The sequence below is a fragment of the Argiope bruennichi genome, chromosome 10, assembly GCF_947563725.1.
Source record: "Argiope bruennichi chromosome 10, qqArgBrue1.1, whole genome shotgun sequence".
NCBI lineage: Eukaryota > Metazoa > Arthropoda > Arachnida > Araneae > Araneidae > Argiope > Argiope bruennichi.
This window is the reverse complement of record NC_079160.1, coordinates 51,120,536-51,141,358: the sequence shown is the minus strand read 5'-3', so window position 1 is coordinate 51,141,358 and position 20,823 is coordinate 51,120,536. Positions and strand designations below refer to the sequence as shown.

Here is a 20,823-nt window from a genome sequence, read left to right as displayed (position 1 = left end):
ATAAATTTGATTTTGATTTTTTGAATACTGATTTAGATAAAGAAAGTGATAATGGCTGTTTTGAAAATATTTATGTCCAATTTGTACTCAGTAGTGAAACAAGGAAATAAGAATAGTGAAATTTATAAATTCGATTAGTATGACTCCTATGCATAAACTTAACAGGACTGCAAAGGGTTAATACTATTAAGTTTTGAAGCAACAGCAGAACAGTTAAGTGGATCGCAATTTTTTGAATAGTGGTCAGAAGATGAGGGCAACATTTGTGATAGCACTTATCTCTTCAAACTTATTCACCAATAGAACCCATATTATACGAAAATGCAAACTTTCCATTCAAAAACACAAAAAACAAACCAGAAAAGAACATCCATACTTATTCTTTAAGTCTTAGAATTGAAGTGCAGGCCTTATGTATTGCACTCTATAAATATTGGTTAAAAATTAAAATTTCATGAGAATTTTATTTAACTTAATGCTTGTAAAGACAGAATTTTGTTATAAATTTTTCATGTGCCTTCTGATGCGATAGAATTTTGAAATTTTTTATGTATTACTGATGACTTACAATATTACATTAATTATAATTTTCAGATCTTCATTAATTAGAGCTTCAGTTAACTCCTTAATGTAGTTAAATTTTGATTGATGTAGCAGTGAATACAAGAAAAATTTATACGGAGATTAAAAAATAAAAATAAATTTAAATCAATTTTACTTTTTAATTCCTAATAAAAAATGTTTTTTTCGACTGTTTTTATTACATTTTTCGAAATACTAGATAAACAACAAAAATAGAAAAAGTAAATTAGTTTCTATAAATGTTCTATATCTGTAAAATTAAAATAATTTTTATTTATCTTTTTGTTGTTGTACTTATTATCGAGTTTTCTTGACCTTACATAATTACACTGTCTCACATACCAACATGTATTTAGCAAAGAGCTTGGAAAATAGCTTCCAATCATATACTTAATTCCTTACAAGAGGGAAATACAAAATAAACTTTTAAAGGGATGTTCACAATGAGATAACATCCCCAATATAGAACATTTTTTTTATAGGGATCCATTACATAATAAGAAAATATCCATATAGTGAAATAAAAATTTTTTAGGCATGGGTTCTACAAAATACTCTTTAAAAGACAAAAATTATCTACTTGTTTTCCAGATTTTACTAATCAGAAAAATCTTGAAGCCCTAAGAATTTTTCTTTGTTATGGAATAAACTTATTCAATCCAAAAATCAATATCTTAATATTTTTAATAAATAATTGTGCAAGATGTGTGATAAATATAGCAAAAAAAGATTCTTTATATTAATTTCATAAGCAATAAGAATTAATTTTAAAATTAATTACATAGTATAAAGTGCTGTTTTATTTATTAGTATTTTAAAAAGACTATGTTCAGATGCTCATACCAGAAAGTATATGCAATACATTTCTTGATTGGTTTACTCAAGAACCCATATAATTTACTTATTTCAAAAAAAGTCATTTTTTTTCAAAATATACAAAAGAAGTTTACTTTCAACATCTTTAACAAGTTAATAAGTAATCATTTTAAAAAATAAAGTAAAAATGGCAATTATAAATTTTAAAAAATGGCACCATTTTATATTGTTGACAAACAATAATCCCATATTATTATGTGGATTTATAAAATATCCTCAACATTTCAGAGGTCTATTGTATTATATAACCACCCTCTAAAGGCAACTGTGCTCCTGTAATCATACCAGCATCCTCATCACTCAGAAGGAACATTGTAGCTTTAACAACATCATTGACCTCTATTTGAGGAAAAAAAAATATTATGTTAGTATAAAAAAAAGTTTTTTTTTTTTTTTTTTTTTTTTTTTTTTTTTTTTTTTAAATCAGAGAAAACATATGCAAATAAAAATGATTAGTGATTGTACATGTTAATTTTCTTAATTTCAATAGCTTCAATCAATACATAATGTTTTGCAGAAACCTCAAATTCATAAAACAGCACAAGATAAAACTTCAGTAAAATAAGCATTAAATGATGAACATTTTATATATGTTTATATATGAGCTTATTATCACATAAAATACACATATAGTGTTGATTCCAATTCCATTAAATTTAAAGAAGAAATTTATTATAAAAAGTAGACAAAAAAAATTCTGCCATAAAAATTAATGTGTACAATAAAAATTCGTAAGTAAAAAGATAAAAATTCCTTAGAAAAAAATGGGTCCCTCTCAATGCAAACTTATCCACATTTTGGAGAAAAAAGAACACACTTTTAAACTCCTACATCCTAATGCATTACGATTTTTTCAGTGGAAAAGTCTGCAAAAAATATGAATGAAAAAAGAAACATACCACAGAATTTTCCTAGAGGTATTTTGGCTTTCAAAGCTTCCTCCACTTCTTTGCCTTCACCATAGGATCTAATAGCTGTTGCACCCATATCTGTACGAACAATTGTTGGGTTTATACTGTTGACTCTTACCTGAAATAAAAATAAATAAATCTAAAATATCATGAATATAATATGAAGAGAAGATAAAAGAAAAATTTTAGAGATATTCATTTATTTAAAACACTATTATATTTCCTACTGTAATGCAAAAATTTTAAATGTGAAACAATTGCTAATTTTTGCAATTAACTGATAATGTTGCATTTTTATATCTCACATCAATAGCTTATCCAAATTATTTCAATTGTTATACTTCAAATATCTCTATATCTATTATTATACTTCTAATAATACCTTTTACTTTTAATATGTGTTTTAAATAAGGACATTATCCATTATGTTTAAATAAATTCACTTCTGTTGAATGAAAGCAAAACAACTGATGATATATATATTTTTCAAAAACTTTTATATCTTGTAATGAAAGTTTTTTTTCCCGCATCAAAAATGCAATTTATCAAAATGATCAAGATCATACCAATAAAAGTTTTAAAAATTGTTCCAAATAACTATTGATATACAGATTCATCCTAAAATGTTTTATTACTATGAGAATAGTTTGAAACAAAAGTCAGATGTGATAGATTTAAAATGCTATAAAAAATAAAAAAAGATATAAAAACTCAAAGTGGCAAAAAATATAATGGAATTTTGATCAACCAGTAAATAAAACAAAGGTCATTTGCATAAAAATTTAATTTTTATATAGTTAAGTGTAGCAATTGAAAACATATCACATATCATGACAGGCAAAATAAAAAGAAAGGCTCTGAGAAACTTTTTCTCATAATGAAATTAAAAATTTAACTAAACATATATATAGGCTTGCTTTTATTATTCAACAATTTAAACTAAAATAATTCCTCAAGGCCTCACTATTTATTTCTAAGAATGCATGCAATGAATGATACAGAATATAAAAAGAAAATTGTTCATTTGCACTCTTTTCTCAACATGCCTTTCAAAATATTACATTCAGTTGAAAGTTTTATGATTAAAAATTGGTATTTATGTATTGACAATGTAATGTTATTTCAATAGGGATGTTCTACATTAAAAATAAAAAAACTGACAACTTTAAAAAAAAAATGGTATAAGAACTATTAATAAAATTTTATTTTTCTAAATGGTATCAAAGGAAGTAAACACTCCCACTTTGAAAATATTATCCATGTATCATATTCTTTTCAATAATAATAATAACAAACTGCTTATAGTACATTTTGCAATAACTCAAAAGTTATTTCAGTTTAAAATTATAGATAAATTAAAACATCCTATATTAATCACAGTATAGTAAAATAAATTGTCATACTTTATGTGGGCCCAATTCAAGAGCCATAACTTTTGTTACTTGATCCACTGCTCCTTTTGATGCACAGTAAGTGGTATGATTTGGTAGACCTATAATTGCAGCCTGACTGGATATGTTAACAATTGCACCTCCTGTTTTTCTTTCAACCATACCTTTGGCAACAATCTAAACAACGTAATTAAATAACAGTTTACTTTTTTCATCAAATATAACACATAAAATGTTTCAAAGATTGCATGAAATAGGAATAATAATGTGGATTTTTTTTTTTTTTTCATTCTTAGTAGGAATTTAAAAATTATAAATCCTTTTTTGAACAAATTTTAATATTATAATACAGTATAACTGACTTTTCCAAGAATAGTTAATTTTAGAAAGTGGAGAGAGAAAAAAATCCATTTCATTTATCATTTCGAGGTTGTTTGGAATGATACTCACAGTGTGCACTAGAGCATAATGAAAAATCCCAACTTCTTCACAGAGATACTGTGAGATATTATATGATTTTTATAATTATATTAATATTTTAATTTAATTTCACAGGCTGCAACATTTTTTATAGAACATTTATCATAAACTATTATCTAAATTGAGAAATATACTTTTAAAATGATAATACCTTTTTTTTTTTTTGCATGGCTCAAGATTTATTTTATGATAACTTTATCTGTATTTATTGCTGCAGAAGAAATTAAATAATCATGAAAATTCATTACAAGACTCTTTAGAAAAGTGGAAGTAATTGAGTTTTTGCTATTAATAATAGATTAATATCCATTCCTATATGCCAAACTTGAGGAAGTTAAACACCTACTGTTAGTTCTTATCTGTGTGAAGCTAGGTTTTGGGTCTTGTTGTCACAAAGGAATGTCAGGTCTAATTTAATTCCACACTTTGAAAAAATGTGTAGAGATAAAAAAAAAAAAAAAAAAGTGGCTTATCCACCCCAATTATTATTAATTTTTTGTATTAAAATTTGTTCTTTAAATTTTTATGTAAAGCAAAAATGGTTTATTTATTTACACATAAGCTATTATAAAATTTATTGAATATTTGGTGAAAAATGGTTGTCAAAATTTTATATCTGACATCTTGGAAAACATTCAGATTGACAAGGGGAGGGGGCAAGAATAAAAAAAATATAGGAAACATGGCTTTAATAAAAGAAATTAACATTTTAGTTAGCCATTTGATTTCTCAAGATATTTTTTTCAATTCCTTATGCCAGATGAATAATCTATTTAGAAGTGAAGATGATTTTGACAAGAGCCTTGCAATCATGAACTATATTTAGATGATGCTTAAGCTGACGTCTCAATTGTGAAACCTTTTTCTATACTAACATGAAGGCATCAATTTGAAATCACATAGCAGCAAGTTTTTATAGTGTTTTGTAATCTGCATCCAGATTGCATGACATTGGTTTTTCCATGGTCTATGGTCTCAAATGCATGATAAACAGATCACAAAGCAGATAGTATGCCATGAGGTATCTTTTTCTCTTTAAAATCTTGCTTAACATCACAAAAAGTTTATACTAACAATTACTTAAATTTGAATTTGAGAACTGTCTTATCTAAATTTGTTTAATATCACATAAGTATTTAGTATGAGTTAATAAAAAATATCAGTATAACACATGAAGAAAATCATTAATTAAAAAATTAAAGAAAAGTTTATTAAATTATTAAAATTGTTTGAATGTTTAGTCACTCAACCAGTTTTTTAGTAGAAAACTACATCAATAATATTTTAACACGCCTAAAATAAAATAAAAATAATTAATTTACATTAGTTTGTAGATTATGGTCAAATTGATGTAATATGAGCATGAAAAAAAAAAAAAATATTAGAAATTACATCTATCTTATGGCAAACCTACTTGTGAAATATTTATTACAGCTTTCACATTCACTGCAAAACAGCTATAAAAAATAAAACATGCATAATTATTTCATATATGAACATTTCACATGCACATGCAAACAAATTACAATAAAATTTAATAATGCATTCATTATTAATCTTGTAATTTTCAGATTAATGGAAGATGAAATTTAAAAACATTTGTTTAAATTTTCATAAACTGCAATAATTTTCATTCTTAAATTGATGCTATGTATCTCTTTAATGTAAAATATATTTTATGATATGTTCCTGCAGTTTTGATAACTTTTCATTTATAACTATATAACAAATAAATCTGTTAAAAATTAAACTAAAAATAATTAATAGACTCAGAATGCAAAAGTACTTATAAGATGTTGCAACTAACACAGCAGAGATTTTTGTGGAGAAACAGAAAGTCAATTTTAATTTTTTGATTATAAGATCTGCTATTCCTATTTGTTGGGTAATTTATTTATTTGTTGTTCCTTATTAACAATAAATATAATCAAAATATGAAAGACAATGCAATGAAGGAGAGAGTGGGTCAGTTTATAAATTTAATAATGAGCAACAATGCAAAATACTTTAAAAAAATGCCTTGTATTAATCCCCAATTCTCATATTCAAAGACAGCTTTAAAACTTTTCGGCATTATAATTGTATAAAATGACCAATTCATTTTAATTAGTTTAGAACTTACAGCCAGAAATCTGGTTTAAAAAATCGATTCTAAAATGTGTTTATTTTTTTTCAGTCTGGAACAATTTTATCTAGAAATTTGATTTGTAAAAAATGAAATAAAAAGTAAGGAGGTTGTAGAAATATTTCATATTGAAATGAAAAATTTCAAAATAAATTGAAAGGAAAAAAAAATATTTGAGAAGTGCAAAAAAGAAGAGTGAAATAGGAGCAGAAAAGAAATTGTAATTTTTTTTTTTTTTTTTTGCTTAACTTCACAACTCCAACCTGAAAGGGAAAAAAAAATCTATTTTTCTCAACTTATAAATCATTTTTTTAGCAGCATTGAACTCTAACAGAGAAACTGTTTCTTTTCAATGTTAATTGAGATTTGTCCAAGTAATAGTAGATTTTTGCAAGGTAATAATAGCATTCAGGGGATGCAATTAAGAATGATTTTAATCTTGAATCAATAAAATCTTTGCAATCTTAGCAAAAATATACTAATGTTAATAAAAACAAAAACAAACAATTTTTTAAAAAAATGATTACAAGGTCAGTTGCAACTCTAAAGCCCAAATGTATGAGCCATCACTGACGTCAAGGGTGTAAATCTGTTAATAAGATGATTAAAGGAAGAATATGTAAGTTTTGCATTAAGAAATAATAATTAATATTTTAGCCTTATAACATTTGTACCTGACTGCATGCAGAGGGGAAAAAATCAAGTTGCAAAGCATCTTTTTTTACTTTTAACAAATAATATTATATATAACAAAATTATTCAAGTGCAAAAAAAAAACAAAAAAAAACTATTAAATAAAACTTGAAAAAATCATTATGCATGTAGTTATTAGTAAAAAGTCCCAAAACTAAAAGTTATTCAGAAGCAAGCATTACTTATCCACTTCTTCTTCTGTGATAGAGCCAACTGGTTGTAAAGAGAGGACACCAGCATTATTTACTAACAGATCTATGTGGCCTAATTTCTTAACTGCATTTTCAGTTTCTTTCCAATTTCTCACATCCACAGACACAATTTCGATTCCTGGGGCCTGAAAAAAATAGGAATATTTCAGTACTGACAGAAATCTTTTTATCTTTTAAAGAATAATTTTGGGTATTTAATTAATTTTGTTGATTTCAAAATTCTCACATTTTATTGCATCAACTATTCCTGGAAATACTGAATAGCTTAGTTCCAATTTTAATAATTTTAAAAGAACTTATCAAATTGAAGAGAAAAAATATTTTCATGGGGAAAAATTTTAATCATTTATTAGTAGTAGTTAAATCTGCTAGAATTATAATATATCTTTAGAATTGAAATATAATATATTTATAGTAGAGACTGAAATCATTAGGCATATTCTTTAACAAAACTTCCATGTTTACTAAAAAAAAAAAAAATGCAATACTGCCTATGCTTTTAATGAAAATAATAATAATAATATAACTAAAATAAGATCGTGATTTTTCATTCCCAAGCTTTAATTCATGCAAATTATTTCTTTAACCATTAATTTTCATATCCCTTTTTCTCCTTATATAAATAAAACAACCTTAGAAATAGAATAAGCTTTGAAATAATTCTTAAAAGTTAACTCACTTAAGATTTCAAATTAATTAAGCATTGGTGATCATATTTCTTAATTCAATGCCCATGATAACTCAAGAAAACAAAAGCATTTGAAATGAGCCAAGTAAGTTGCTCAATAGCTAAACAATGATTTACAATCAATCTAGTAATCTATGTTTAAATCTTACTTCTTCTTTTAATTTTTCCAGATTTGATTTTGTGTGACTTAGAGCTATTACATGGGCTCCATGTTTAACAAGCTCAAGAACAATGGCTTTACCAATACCTGCAATGAAAGTAAAACATATTGTCAAGAGATTAGAAAAAGACACATATTGTCTTATTAGAAAAAGATATAATAAATACTCAAAAAGAATGTGGTGAAAAATAATAATAAATAACATTTTAAAATGATCAGAGAAATAATTCATTATACTCAATCAAAAAGGGCTAAAAATAATCTTATTGAATATTTGACATACGATTTAATCTTGGATATTTATTATTAATACTCTGAATTGTCTTTATCTTTGTTCAACAGAATCATAATTTCACAGTGCCTTCCATTGTGCAAATATGCATATTTTGCATCATTCACAGCATTCTATTTACTATCAAGTTGAGTTACTAATAATAAAGAAAATTGCAATAATATAAAATATTAGAAAATTATATCATTTTATATCTTTTGAAAGATAAGGGATCTTGAACTTCCATTATTCAAAAAAAGAATTTTGAAGAATAGATTTAAAAGTCTAAAATTTTTCAATAATCAATTTTTTCCAATGCATAATTATTATTACTGCAATTATTTATCCAAATCAGTTTAAAATTAACAAGACTTCATAAAAAAAACACATGTAAAATCAAAATTAGATTTACATTTAAATTAATAAAATATTTTATTTAGGAATTTAAAAAAAGTATAAAAAATAAATTTTAGCAGCATCAGACTCAGAGTTCCTTATGAGACATTAAACATTGAAATAAATTTGCTTTCCAAAACATGCAAATCATTAATAACATATTTGAAATAAAAGATAAGGCACTTTACATTAAAAAATATTATAGGGTTTCAAACTATATAGAAGCTTTATTTCTCACACAACTTCTATATAGTTTTAAAACCTTTATGAAGCCATTATATTCCTGTTTTCATCTCATATTTATAGTTCTGAAAAGGCTTATCTTAGAGAATCAATTTATTGAAAAAGCACTTTTAGTTTATAAAGTCCAATATTTTCAATGTTAATTCAAATAATTAGATATCAGTTTATAGTTTTACAAATTCTTCATAGTTACAATCATAATCATACTTGATTTTAAATAAAATCAATATTTATATATTATTGGATTCCTTTTTTTTTTTAGGGGGGGGATACATTTAACAGATTTTACAAAAAGCATTAAATAATTTAATGCAAAATTTAATAAGAATGTGAAATTCTTATTTTTGATATATAAATTAATTATGTGAAATAATTTTTTTCCACTGAATAATAATTTTTCTCACACTATATTTTCATAATTAATAAAATACTATAGCATTTAAGATTATAGTTCATGAACAAGGACTTGCACAATATACAAGATCTTGCTATTTATTTTATATTTCATAAAAATAAATATCAATAATTAAGTAATCAAAAGGATATGCATTTATTATAGTGACATAAAATCTTTCATGGTTAGAATACTTTTAACTTTTCTTACTTAAAACCCCTTTTTTATGCAATACATAAGAAAGTAAGTCATGTACATAATATTCTGATTTATGATAAAAAATTAATTCAATGTTATTTAGTTATTTCACAAATTTTAATGATATGGTTTGAATTAAAATAGCTTTATAATTATTTTTGCCACTTAACAGTGAAATCATAGGAACATGAAATAAATTTTTTTTTTTTGCTATCCCAAAATCCTCTTTAGCAAACTTTTATAGACTACAACTTAAGAATAGTTTACAATATCCTTTTTATAAAAAAAGTGGCTAGTTCCCTTCAATCTTACTTTTCAAGTTTGATGCTATATATTCAACAAGGCACCTTTTTTATTTATTTATTTATTTTATGAATAGAACTGCATTTAGGTCATCATTCCAATATTTACTCAAATCGATTTAATTTTAAAAACTATTTAGTAATTCATATGATTTGTAAATCAACCTTTCTTCAAGTCATCAAATACAATAAAAGGGCCTCACACTTCTGCTTGTCTGATTATACGATATTAATAGTCATAAAAATAATGAATGCCTTTTTATCGATTTATAATAGTATTGCATAGCATTTTTTTTTTTTTTTTGAGATTTATAACTTCTGTAATAAAGAAGTATTTGCTCAAATATAATTGATTTTAAAGACTATATGAATAAAAAAAATTAAAATCGGAAACTTTAATATAAAATTCGGAAAATATATTACCCCGCCCAGCACCAGTCACAAGAGCTCGCTTGCCGGTAAATTTTTTCTCCATGTTCTTGACAGAATCCTTAAGAAACGTAGCAGACCGATAACAAGAGAATATAACTTATTTCCGAATTACGGACAGAATACTTCTCGAATGCATTTCGTAACCACGCCCCCTGAGTTATCAGATTGTAAATAAACAGTAGCAGTTCAGTTCAGTTCTTTTGGTTCATATTGGAATTTTTTTTTAAAGAGTAACCCTTAGTTTGTTAAAGTTAAAAGAAAGCTGCTCCTACTAATAAAAAAAAAAAACGTATTTGTAAAGAAAAAGAAAACAGATATTAGCAAAGACAAAGAAGGGGGGAAAAAAGACAATATAAATCATCTGGGTTCAAGGCTACAAAAAAAAAAAAAAAAGCTATGGGTGCATGCTCGGATGCTGTGATGCCTTGTGAAAGGTAATTTTCGATTTGCATTGAACGCAAATTTATTAATCTGTGTTGACGCTTTATAAATCAGATAACAGCGACGAGACATGAGTAATTACTTGTCTTGTGGTCATGTTACGCGGCTATGAACCATAAGTTATGAGTATAATCCTCCCCTATAACCAATAGCTACATTGGTGACCCGATGACGAAAAATACGTAACATTCATACAACTATTATGGCACCCTCTACCAGAAATAAATAAAATAAAAAAAGGAAGCTGATAAAAAATCAGCCAATAAATAAAAAATGAAGCTGATCAGTCAAAAAAAAAAAAAAATCAGCCAATAAATAAATGAAACTAATAAATAATCAGACCATAAAAAAATGGATAAGACGCAACAGCTAATATCACCACTAATAACAGCAAAAAATAAAACAGGACAGAATATCCTTCGTCTCACCTCCGACTCACTGGAGGGGGAGTAATGTGGTGACGCTTTATAAGCCAGATAACAGCTACGAGATATGAGTAATTACTTTTGTCTTGTGGTCATTTTACTTGGCTACGAACCATACGAGTTCGATCCCCTCATATCTCCAAAAGTAACAAGTCTTTTAAAATTGATTTCTTCCGCATCACGTTGGTTTTAATAAGTGGTTGCAAGTCGTTTAGACATTTTAAATTCTTCATAACGTTCTTCTATTCATTAAAAGAATATATATTAAACTGGATAACTCATTAATATCAAACATATATTGCTATTACATGTTTTTTTATTCTGTTAAGGCCTTATCACATGGCAAAATACCGTCTACACTTTTGTGGACAAACGCGCACGGAAAAAAGTGTGTAGTGACGTCACGTGGGGATTTGCTGTATAATAAACCTAAAACACATGTGTACTTTATGGCTAATTTATCGCTCTTTATTCGCTTTTTCTGTTTGGTGAATATCTGCAGTTTACACATTTCGTTAGTGGGATTCCTGTTCATACATTGCATACATTATATCCTGGGATATATTGCTGTTCCATCAATTTTGTTAATTTTTCAGTAATAACGACAGGTTTACGTACAAAAAATAATCTAATAATTGCATAATATATCTGTATTGGTATTTCATAGATTAAATTGTGAAAATCAAATTGAACACAGAAATATGCTAAAAAAGCGATTTTGTGAGTTGGATGTGCAATTCATTTTAAAAATAAAAACTTCACTATTATTTATTAATTAAAGCATTAAACAATAAATAATCATTCATATTCTGCAGTTCCCTTAAATGTACTATATAATGTGCTGAACAATATTTCAGCGGTAAGAAAATGAATTGATCCTTATTAACTTTCACAACAGCAAAGAATTAAATAATTTTTCAACTGTATGGAAGATGTTAATTACATATTTTAGAAATTCAAAAATTATACCATTATTTAAAAAAAAAATTAAAGATTTAATCTGATCAAATACAGTTCACAAAAAGAAGACAGTTCACATAAACATTAATAATTTTTTTAATTCTGAAAATAAATTTTCTTGGTTTTAATGACTATCTACGGATGTCAATATCTCTTTTCGTCTTCTGATAATTATTGTACGAATTTCTTCGTGTAGCGTTTGTCTTTAATAATGAATATTCAGTGGATTCCAAATAGCCTACTTTTGATGAATAAAGTCGATCAAAACCCATTTTTTATGACACGACCATAGAACATTTTGAAAATGTGTTTACAAATTAGTTTTATATTGACGACAATCGCGCCATTCTTGGCAACTACGTCAGTACCAAAGCCATGCACGATTGGTTGAATTTCTTTTGCAAACGATCTTTCCGTCGCCATCGTCTACATTTTCAAGCTGGTTGAAAAAAGCTCACGATGACGGAAAACTTGCTTGACCGGTTGCCTGCGGGTAAAAACGGAAAATTGTCCACGAAAGTGTAGACGGTATTTGCCCGTGTGATAAGGCCTTTAGTACTAATTAATCTAATGCATATATATCGTAAAAGTTATTTATGACTTTCTTGATTTAATAAGACTCACAAGTATTTATTTCAGGATTTTTTTGAAATTTTTAAATGGATTTTCCATTCAATTTATTTAAAAGAATTTAGGCTTAAAAGATTCTTCTTAAAGTTGAAACAATATATAAACAATAGCTTGAAGGGCTAAGAATACCATTATTTACTCATAATATTTGATACCAACTATAATTAGTTAATGAGGAAAAATTGTATTTTTTAACGTATAATCAAATCTTCGGTAGCTTAAGAACATTGATAAGAATATACAGGTTTAGAAAGAAATAGGTTGCCCACTTCAGACGGCTCTAAAATGCGTTCTATTGGTCGAAATAAGATAAAATTTTAACTACAGATTATTCAGATCATGCTCTTTACACTTATTAATTAAAAAATTAGTACAAAGATTCACCAATAGATGGCGTTGTAACAAAAACGGCATTTATTTGCATATATTGAAAATGTGAAACATAATTTGCGTTACAGCGTGTGCCTATTACCGTTTTTCTTTGGATAAAAAGGAGGCGGATTCTGCACGAACTAAGTTTCTTCTCTGTTCGTCATGCCTACTTTGTAAGAAAAAGCGCTACTGGTGTAATTTTTCTACAACAACCAACAAAACTCCGCTGCAGCTCTAAAGGAATTTCGTCGTATGAAGCAAATACGAAGAGGTCCAATGCCTCCAGGTTACCTACGCAAGATGATGCAGAAATTTGAAAAAACTGGGCAACTTGGCATTCTTTCAGCAGGAGAATTCTTTCAGGATTTTTTTTTTCTAGAGGACGAAAAAAAAAAAAAAAATCCCGTCTTTCAACGTCGAAAATGTTGTGACTGCGCTCGTTAAAGCCAGCAGTCAGTCGCCACATAATAGTGTGAGTTTGCCAGTTATTTCCCGTGTTCCGGATATTCCGTATTCAACTATACGAAAAATCGTACGGCAGATTTTGCATTTTTTCCATCCAAAATAAAATCTGTGCAGGGACTTACAGGGCGGGGACTTAGAGGTCCGTAAAACATTTGCACTTCAGTTCTTTGCTCGAATGGTGGTCGACACAAGTAGGTCATGGAACATTCTGTGGAGTGATGCCCTCTACTTTTAGAGCCCTCTACTTTTGCCTCAATGGGCAAGTTAATACCAACAACAGTCGAATTTGGACAGAGGAAAACCTCTACGTTATCCAGGAACAACCCTTAAATCCTGAAAAAGTGAAAGTATGGTGTGGTTTTACAGCTACCTTTATCATTGGACCGTATTTCTTTGAAGAGATAACTTCAAATGGAATCCAAACCTGTTCAAACACAGGACAACGGTACTATGATATGCTGAGGGATTTTATAATCCCAACTGTTCTACAGCGTGATGCTTCAATACATTATTTTCATGCAGGGTGGTGCACCACCTCATATTGATCGCCGTGTAAAGCGATTGTTAATACAGCATTTCATAGCATCACGAGTTATCAGCTGTCATTTCCCAATAGCATGGCCTCCTCACTTGCCTTGCGACTTTTGATAGTGGGGTTATTTGAAGAACAATATCTACCGTCAAAGGCCCTCATCTCTACCATATTTGAAGGACAGCATTCGTTGCCATATTCTTAATATTCCGGCAAATTCACTCCTGTCATCTATAGAAAATATGATTCTCTGATTAGAGCATATTGTTGAAAATGAAGGTTTAGTTTTGTTATATTAACGTCCCGTTCGTAATTTTGAGCTGCGGTCAGATGACGAGGACGATACCTGAGCTGGCACCCCCCCTCTCCATACCACACTAGCGGAAGGACTTTGGCCCTGATGTATTTATTGTGCAACAGATCCCCTTACACGACGGTTCTTCAGTGGAATCGGGTCTCGAATCTGAAATCCTACGGCTCACAAGCCGAGACCTTACCACCAGGTCACCGTGGCCCCATTGACAACGAAGAAGGACATATCGAGTAATTTTAATTTTACTTTATTTAACAATTATAAAGCGTATTAAAGGGTTTTATGTGTATTACAATGTCACCTAACGGTGAATTTTTGTAACTAATTTTTTTAAAAAAATTAATAAATGTAAAGCGCATCATTTCAATAATCTGTAGTTCAAATTTTATCTCATTTGGATCAATAGAACGCATTTTAGAGCCCTCTAAAATGGGTAACTTATTTCTTACTAACCCTGTCCAATATTATTTTTTATTCAGTGAGCCGACACATTCAATTTCATACGTAATCCGGCTTCATCAGCCAATGAAACCAATTTAAGCATACATTATTTGATTATAGAAGTAAGTTTTTCACTTTTAAGTAGCTTCGTTAAAAATTCTGTTAAATTATCCATAGAATTTAAATACCTTAATTGAAATTCACTTTCGTTTAACAATTTTTGAATAAATTTATATTTAATATATTTTTTAAATAATGAAATCATACCAAAATAGAAAGAGAAAATGGTTTTAATTCTTCAGAACATATTATTTATAAATTTGATATTTGAGGTGAAGATGATAATATGAACTCTGAAAGCTATCTGCGACAAATTATTGAAAATCATCAAACATAATTACGATCTAATTGGGAAGTAAAATATTAGGGATGTATTTCGGATTAATTAAAACTAAAAAATAATTGAAAATTGGAAGTAATACAATTCAATTATAATTATTGTACAGTTTTATATCAAGTTTTAAGATATATATTTCAAAAAGATTTTGCATACTTCAGAAGCTGAAAATATGTTTTTTTTTAAATTCAAATACAACTAATACATGATGGAACTTTAAAGCAGTAACGTAACAACGGAATTTTTTAAGAATTAAAAAATAAATGAAAAATTTAATAAGGATTTGAAAAATATAGTGTTACGAATCTGTGATGCGGCTTCCCAGCATAGTTGGTTCCATAGGAGGTCCCAGAGCTTGGCGACAAACTTGACGACTTTGGCGCCAAAATAGATTATGCGCGAAACATCGAGAATTTTCCCGATCCGTCCAGTAGGAACTGAGATACTCCTCGAACGTTCCTGATTGGTTGATAGGCTTCTAGCCCCGCCTCCTGAGACCTATAAAAGGAAGCAGCCGCAGCTGCCGGGCAGTCGTGAACCAGATCGGAGAGTAGTCGGAAGCGACAGAGAAGAGTAGTCGGGATTGACGGTGAAGAACTGGTCTTCCAGGGATAAGCGGAGCAGAGATGGAGTCAAGCTAGTGCTGAACTAAGCTGCTCGCTACTGTCTGACTGTAGAGTCTGTTGTATGCTGCACGTCTCGTCTGAAGATAATCGTCTTCTGTGCTGTATATAGTTGTCGTCTTTGAGCTGTCCTGTGTGTCTTCGTGTAAATAAACGTCGTTGTTTTATCTTCTACTGCCGCCTGGTGAGTGAGCGTTCTTCACACCATATAACTTCCACTATCCAAACGAACTCCCGGAAATTTCGTAACAATAGTATTTTATGGTTATGTATGGATGGTAAAAAAATCCTTCAGATATGGAATCTTTTGGAATATATATTCGATATTTTCAATGAATATTTAAAAGTGCTTCTGAGTTTACTGCTAAAATGGAATTTCTGACAAATAATGGCATGAATATGTTAAATATAGATGTTAACCTTAATTTTAGAATAGATATTGAAGATGTATCATTGTTTTTACTTTATGCTGAATTTAAAAATTCAGCAGCTGAAAAATTTTAGGAATTAATTATTTTTAATTCATGAGTTAAAATTAATTGGGATAATTTTAGAAATGACAAAATAAATGTTCAGCATGAAGTTCAAAAGGTTCATCTCCCATTCCGATTGAATCAGAAAAAGTTTCAGCAGTTTATGTCCTTTCTCAGTATATTAATAGCTTGTGATAAAAATGATTCAATATTTGATCATTTACACATGAATGAGTGTTTGATTATTAGAAGCGATCTAGAATATGCATATAGCCATTTTAAAACTAAAAGATTGAAAAAGATTATAATTAAATATGGCTGTTTTAAAAGCAGGTTTCAACACAATTAATACATAAACAGATTTTATGATTAATCGTGCATAATTTGAAGAATTACATCATTTGTCATATCATAAAATTTTTATTTCTTTAGAAGAAGGAAACATTGCAATTCAGTTGGCGATTAGATTATATATTTTGTTTCATTTTGAAAAAACAGAAATAAATGATTTTTAAATATATGTAAAAATTCAGCTACATTTGCATTTCAGTTTCAGTCATCAATAAAAGGATGATGATTAAAATGAAGAATTTTTTTTTCTTAATAAATGTCTTTCATGTGACTTTCAATTTTTAATGTCTCACTCCAGTGTTGATTCTTGTTTATTTTTCACCAATTCCCGCTTTTTTTTCTACTCATTCTCTCATTGGTGAATTTCTTTCCCTTTTCAAAGTCTTTTTGTTGAGTTTTTTTCATGTTTCAAATATTTTTACAGAAATATTTATTTTTCCCAAACATTATATTTTGTTTTGATACTCCCCAGATTATTTTTGTTTCATTTCTCCATAAAATAACATATGATGAATTTTTCTCTCTATCAGGATAATTTTGTTAACTCTTTTCTTCTGGAAACATTTAAAAAAAAAATTTGTTAGTATCAGAATGAAGGAGTCTTGATAAATATTTTTTTCTTATTATTATATCAATTGAATTAAATCTTTTCTATAATGATTCGTCGAATTTCATTCCTTTATCAATGAATTTTAGAATTTTAAAAATTTAATACCTAAATAAATTTTGTATGAATTGCAAAGCTTACATGCATTAAACTGCTTTTAAATTGGAAGTTAAATTTGTATGAACAAAATGAATTGATAATTTAATAATGAACGCTTTGATATTTTCTTATAATATTACACCCAATTTTGCCATTTCAGCCATTAAATGCATAAACTCCAGTGTTAACTAATAATCAATGGCTGATTGTTCCAATATTCTTGAAATAGAATACTTTGTCTTTATTATCCTTTTGTCTTATGCTTCCCCATTGTTATAGAATTTTTTTTTTGTGTGTGTGGAAATTGAATTGAAATATTTTTTTAATAACTAACTTTTATAAGTATACTAAAAATTAATTCCTGTTTTTCTAGTTTATGATTTTTAATTTAGGAGTATTTTTTAAGGATTATTAGGCATTAATTAGGAGTATTCATAACTATCGTAAAAATTTGAAATTAATTTCCGTGAAATTCTCAAGAACGCGGTGTTAATGATATGGAATCAAAGACTGTATCTTTAAATACTAAAAATATCAAATCGTCTATCAGTATCTGAAATACATAAGAGTTAAAAAAGTTGCATCTCCAGCACAACAAAAATTAAGTAAAAAAAACACCCAACCAATTACAATATTTAATTTTTTGAAGCATAAAATAAATCAACATAAATAAATTTAATGAAGTCAGTTTCATAAATTGTTCTTTTTTATTAATGAGCATAAAAAGCAGAATTTTAAAAATTTCATTTTATAATTATTGGATCTTAATTTATAATTCATCTTTATAAATAAAACTAGGTTCACAAACAAACAAAAAAAAATTATAATTTTCATGTACTAAAGTAAATAGTCCAGTGGAAAAAAAAAAAAAAAAACTGGCAAATTTGCGATTTTATTGATAATTTAGTGAATATACAACCATATAAAAAATCATACGACAAGTATTTTTCCATAAAAATGATAGTTTGCATGCGTTATATGACGAGTTATGCTTTTCTTTTTTCAATATAGTAAAAAATATGATTTACATAATACACCAAGAGATTAAATCTAGCTGCACCAGAATAATAAAGATCTGCTTTCCTTACATCCAGATCCAGAAAAATTTCTTCACTCTCATTAAAATTTAGTTTATCCATATTAATATCTCATCGATGTTTCTGATTAAACCCAATCAAATTAAGCTTTTCATCAAATTCAGGGAACTCATATTTCCTGATAAAACATGCTGTTACAAATCTGTAATTTTGCTACCCGGTACGAATAGTGTCATCGTGAGAAAGATCGTTGTAAGATCTGTGCTGAGCGGCTGCTGCGTCAATGACCTGAGAGCTTGGCGACGAATTTGGCGAGTTTGGCGACTAAATGGATCATACATGGAAAGTTCGAGAAGTTTCACGATCCATCCAGTAGGAAGCAAGATACATTCAGATACGCCCTGATTGGTCTGAAGATTCTAGACCCGCCTCCCGGAACTATAAAAGACAGGCACTGAAGTTGTGTGGATCGTCAGAAGTTGTGTGTGAGAGGAGTCGGAGTCACCGACAAGTAAAAAAACTGGAGGATTAGACAGCAAGCAAGCTGCTGAACTATAGCGATTAAATGCGTTACGTTATTATGATTGATCGACGGTATTTTGTTGTAGAAAATTTTTTGTAACAATACTCTATTTTGTATTCTTATATTGTGATGTACTGTGACTTGTAATATAGCCTTTAATATTATGGGGAACTTTAGAGGTCCCGTGTTCGAGAGTATATTATGGTGAAAAAGAAAAGAGAAAAAAAAAATACATCTTGATGATTTTATTCATGGAAATACTGTGAATGAATTGAAGATAAGGCATTCTTTTAGAATTTTTTTCTCGTGAATTCAAAATTTTCAAAAGCTTTCTAAGTCGATTATGAAATTTTTTTTATAAAAATGGCTTAGTTATTAGATGATCATGTTTTCATTGCCCATTCAAAGCCATTGCAAATAAGAATCTTATATACTGATAACAATCAGAAGAAACCATCAAATCATTGTCATTAAATTATCATATAAGCTCAGGCACCAGATTATTTCTTTAGAGGATAAGCACAATAATAAACAGCGTTGATGTGCTTGCTGGTAACAAATGAGGGAATTTTTTATGTGTTTCCACCAAAAAAAAACTAGGATATATAGGTGGTATCATCAGTACATCACCTGGACAGATAAACAGTGGAGAACAGTACAGTTTACAAATGGTAGAAGATACTATTTGATTCAAGACATCAGGATATTTGGCAGGAATTCTATTTTTCTGACAGCACTTCAGAAGTTGACCATAACAGAGTTGATGGTGCTGGACAACCATAATGTTAAATGGGCTTACACAGCTTTTCATCTTGAAAAGGGGCACTGAATATGTATTGTTATTGCCCACTGAATATGTATTGTTATTGTGTTAGCAGTCACCACAACAAATCCTGTCAATATTGCTTCCTTCAATGGTTGCGGGTTGCTGTATACAAGAAGAAGTCACCTTGGGGAGTATTGTAAATTATTTTATCTTTACTGATTAATAATAATGCAAAACATTATGTAGGGCATGTGCTGACGATCTTTTTAAAACAGAAGAATGACATCGAATGGAATAGACTACCTAATCAAACAATTTAATATCACAATATATTTATCACAACTTGAGAGACGCAATGCAGACCATAGTTTACTTTCACTTAACTGTGACTAGTAAGCTGGTGTGGTAATATTTTCTCTGAATTCTTCCACATAGTTTGCTCAAGAATATGTGCAACTGTTATCAAGTATAAATTATTGCTACATGTGCATGTAGCAATTATAGTTTTCTATACAAGCTTTTATAAGGTTTAAAAAAAAGAAACTAATAAATTTCTTATAATCATTTTAGCTGTCCCTCCAAGAACTATAATTGTGTGTATTTTATCTTTGCATCCCTTATCTCTTTATTTTTAGAAATTCATTCTATATTTGCTTCAGATTTGTTTATATTTCATATTATTATAACTATTTTTTTTAACAAAATGTTGTTGTCCTTTCATTAATGGACACCACCAATAAAATCTGATTTATCATAATTTTCATTAATGAAATTTTTATTAAATTAATAGTTAAATTTATAATTCAGTTTTGAAAATATTAAAGGAGTGCGTTGCCAAAGACAGTGTATAAGTGTACAGCATTTAAAAAACGCAGCATGTTAGAAAAAGAATGTAAAATAGATCAGTAAATTTCATCTTTATAAGAAATGGTGTACTACTAAGAAACAACCCATTGCACTACTTCAACTTCATAAAGAATTTATATTCTATCTCTTAAACATAAAATATGAATA

General features: G+C 28.1%; 1 protein-coding gene across 1 annotated transcript; it reads right to left on the bottom strand.

Annotated features, from left to right (window-relative positions):
* Positions 1 to 835: 835 nt before the first annotated feature.
* LOC129989402 (L-xylulose reductase-like) lies at positions 836 to 10,511 on the bottom strand. Its single transcript, XM_056097919.1, has 7 exons — positions 10,346 to 10,511; positions 8,108 to 8,205; positions 7,241 to 7,395; positions 5,655 to 5,697; positions 3,773 to 3,937; positions 2,358 to 2,487; positions 836 to 1,797 (listed from the first exon to the last, which is right to left on the bottom strand). Exons 1-7 carry the CDS (start codon positions 10,395 to 10,397, stop codon positions 1,691 to 1,693), a joined length of 750 nt encoding a protein of 249 aa, XP_055953894.1. The 5' UTR covers positions 10,398 to 10,511; the 3' UTR covers positions 836 to 1,690.
* Between the last annotated feature and the right edge of the window lie 10,312 nt (positions 10,512 to 20,823).

Excerpts from the sequence above, each read along its gene's own strand:
- LOC129989402 (XM_056097919.1), bottom strand. The coding sequence starts at position 10,397 with ATGGAGAAAAAATTTACCGGCAAGCGAGCTCTTGTGACTGGTGCTGGG. Across the intron at positions 7,396-8,107 it reads TGGAAAAATTAAAAGAAGAA|GCCCCAGGAATCGAAATTGT; the intron begins GTAAGATTTAAA and ends TATTTTTTTCAG. Across the intron at positions 5,698-7,240 it reads ACAGAAGAAGAAGTGGATAA|CTGTTTTGCAGTGAATGTGA; the intron begins GTAATGCTTGCT and ends TATTTTTTATAG.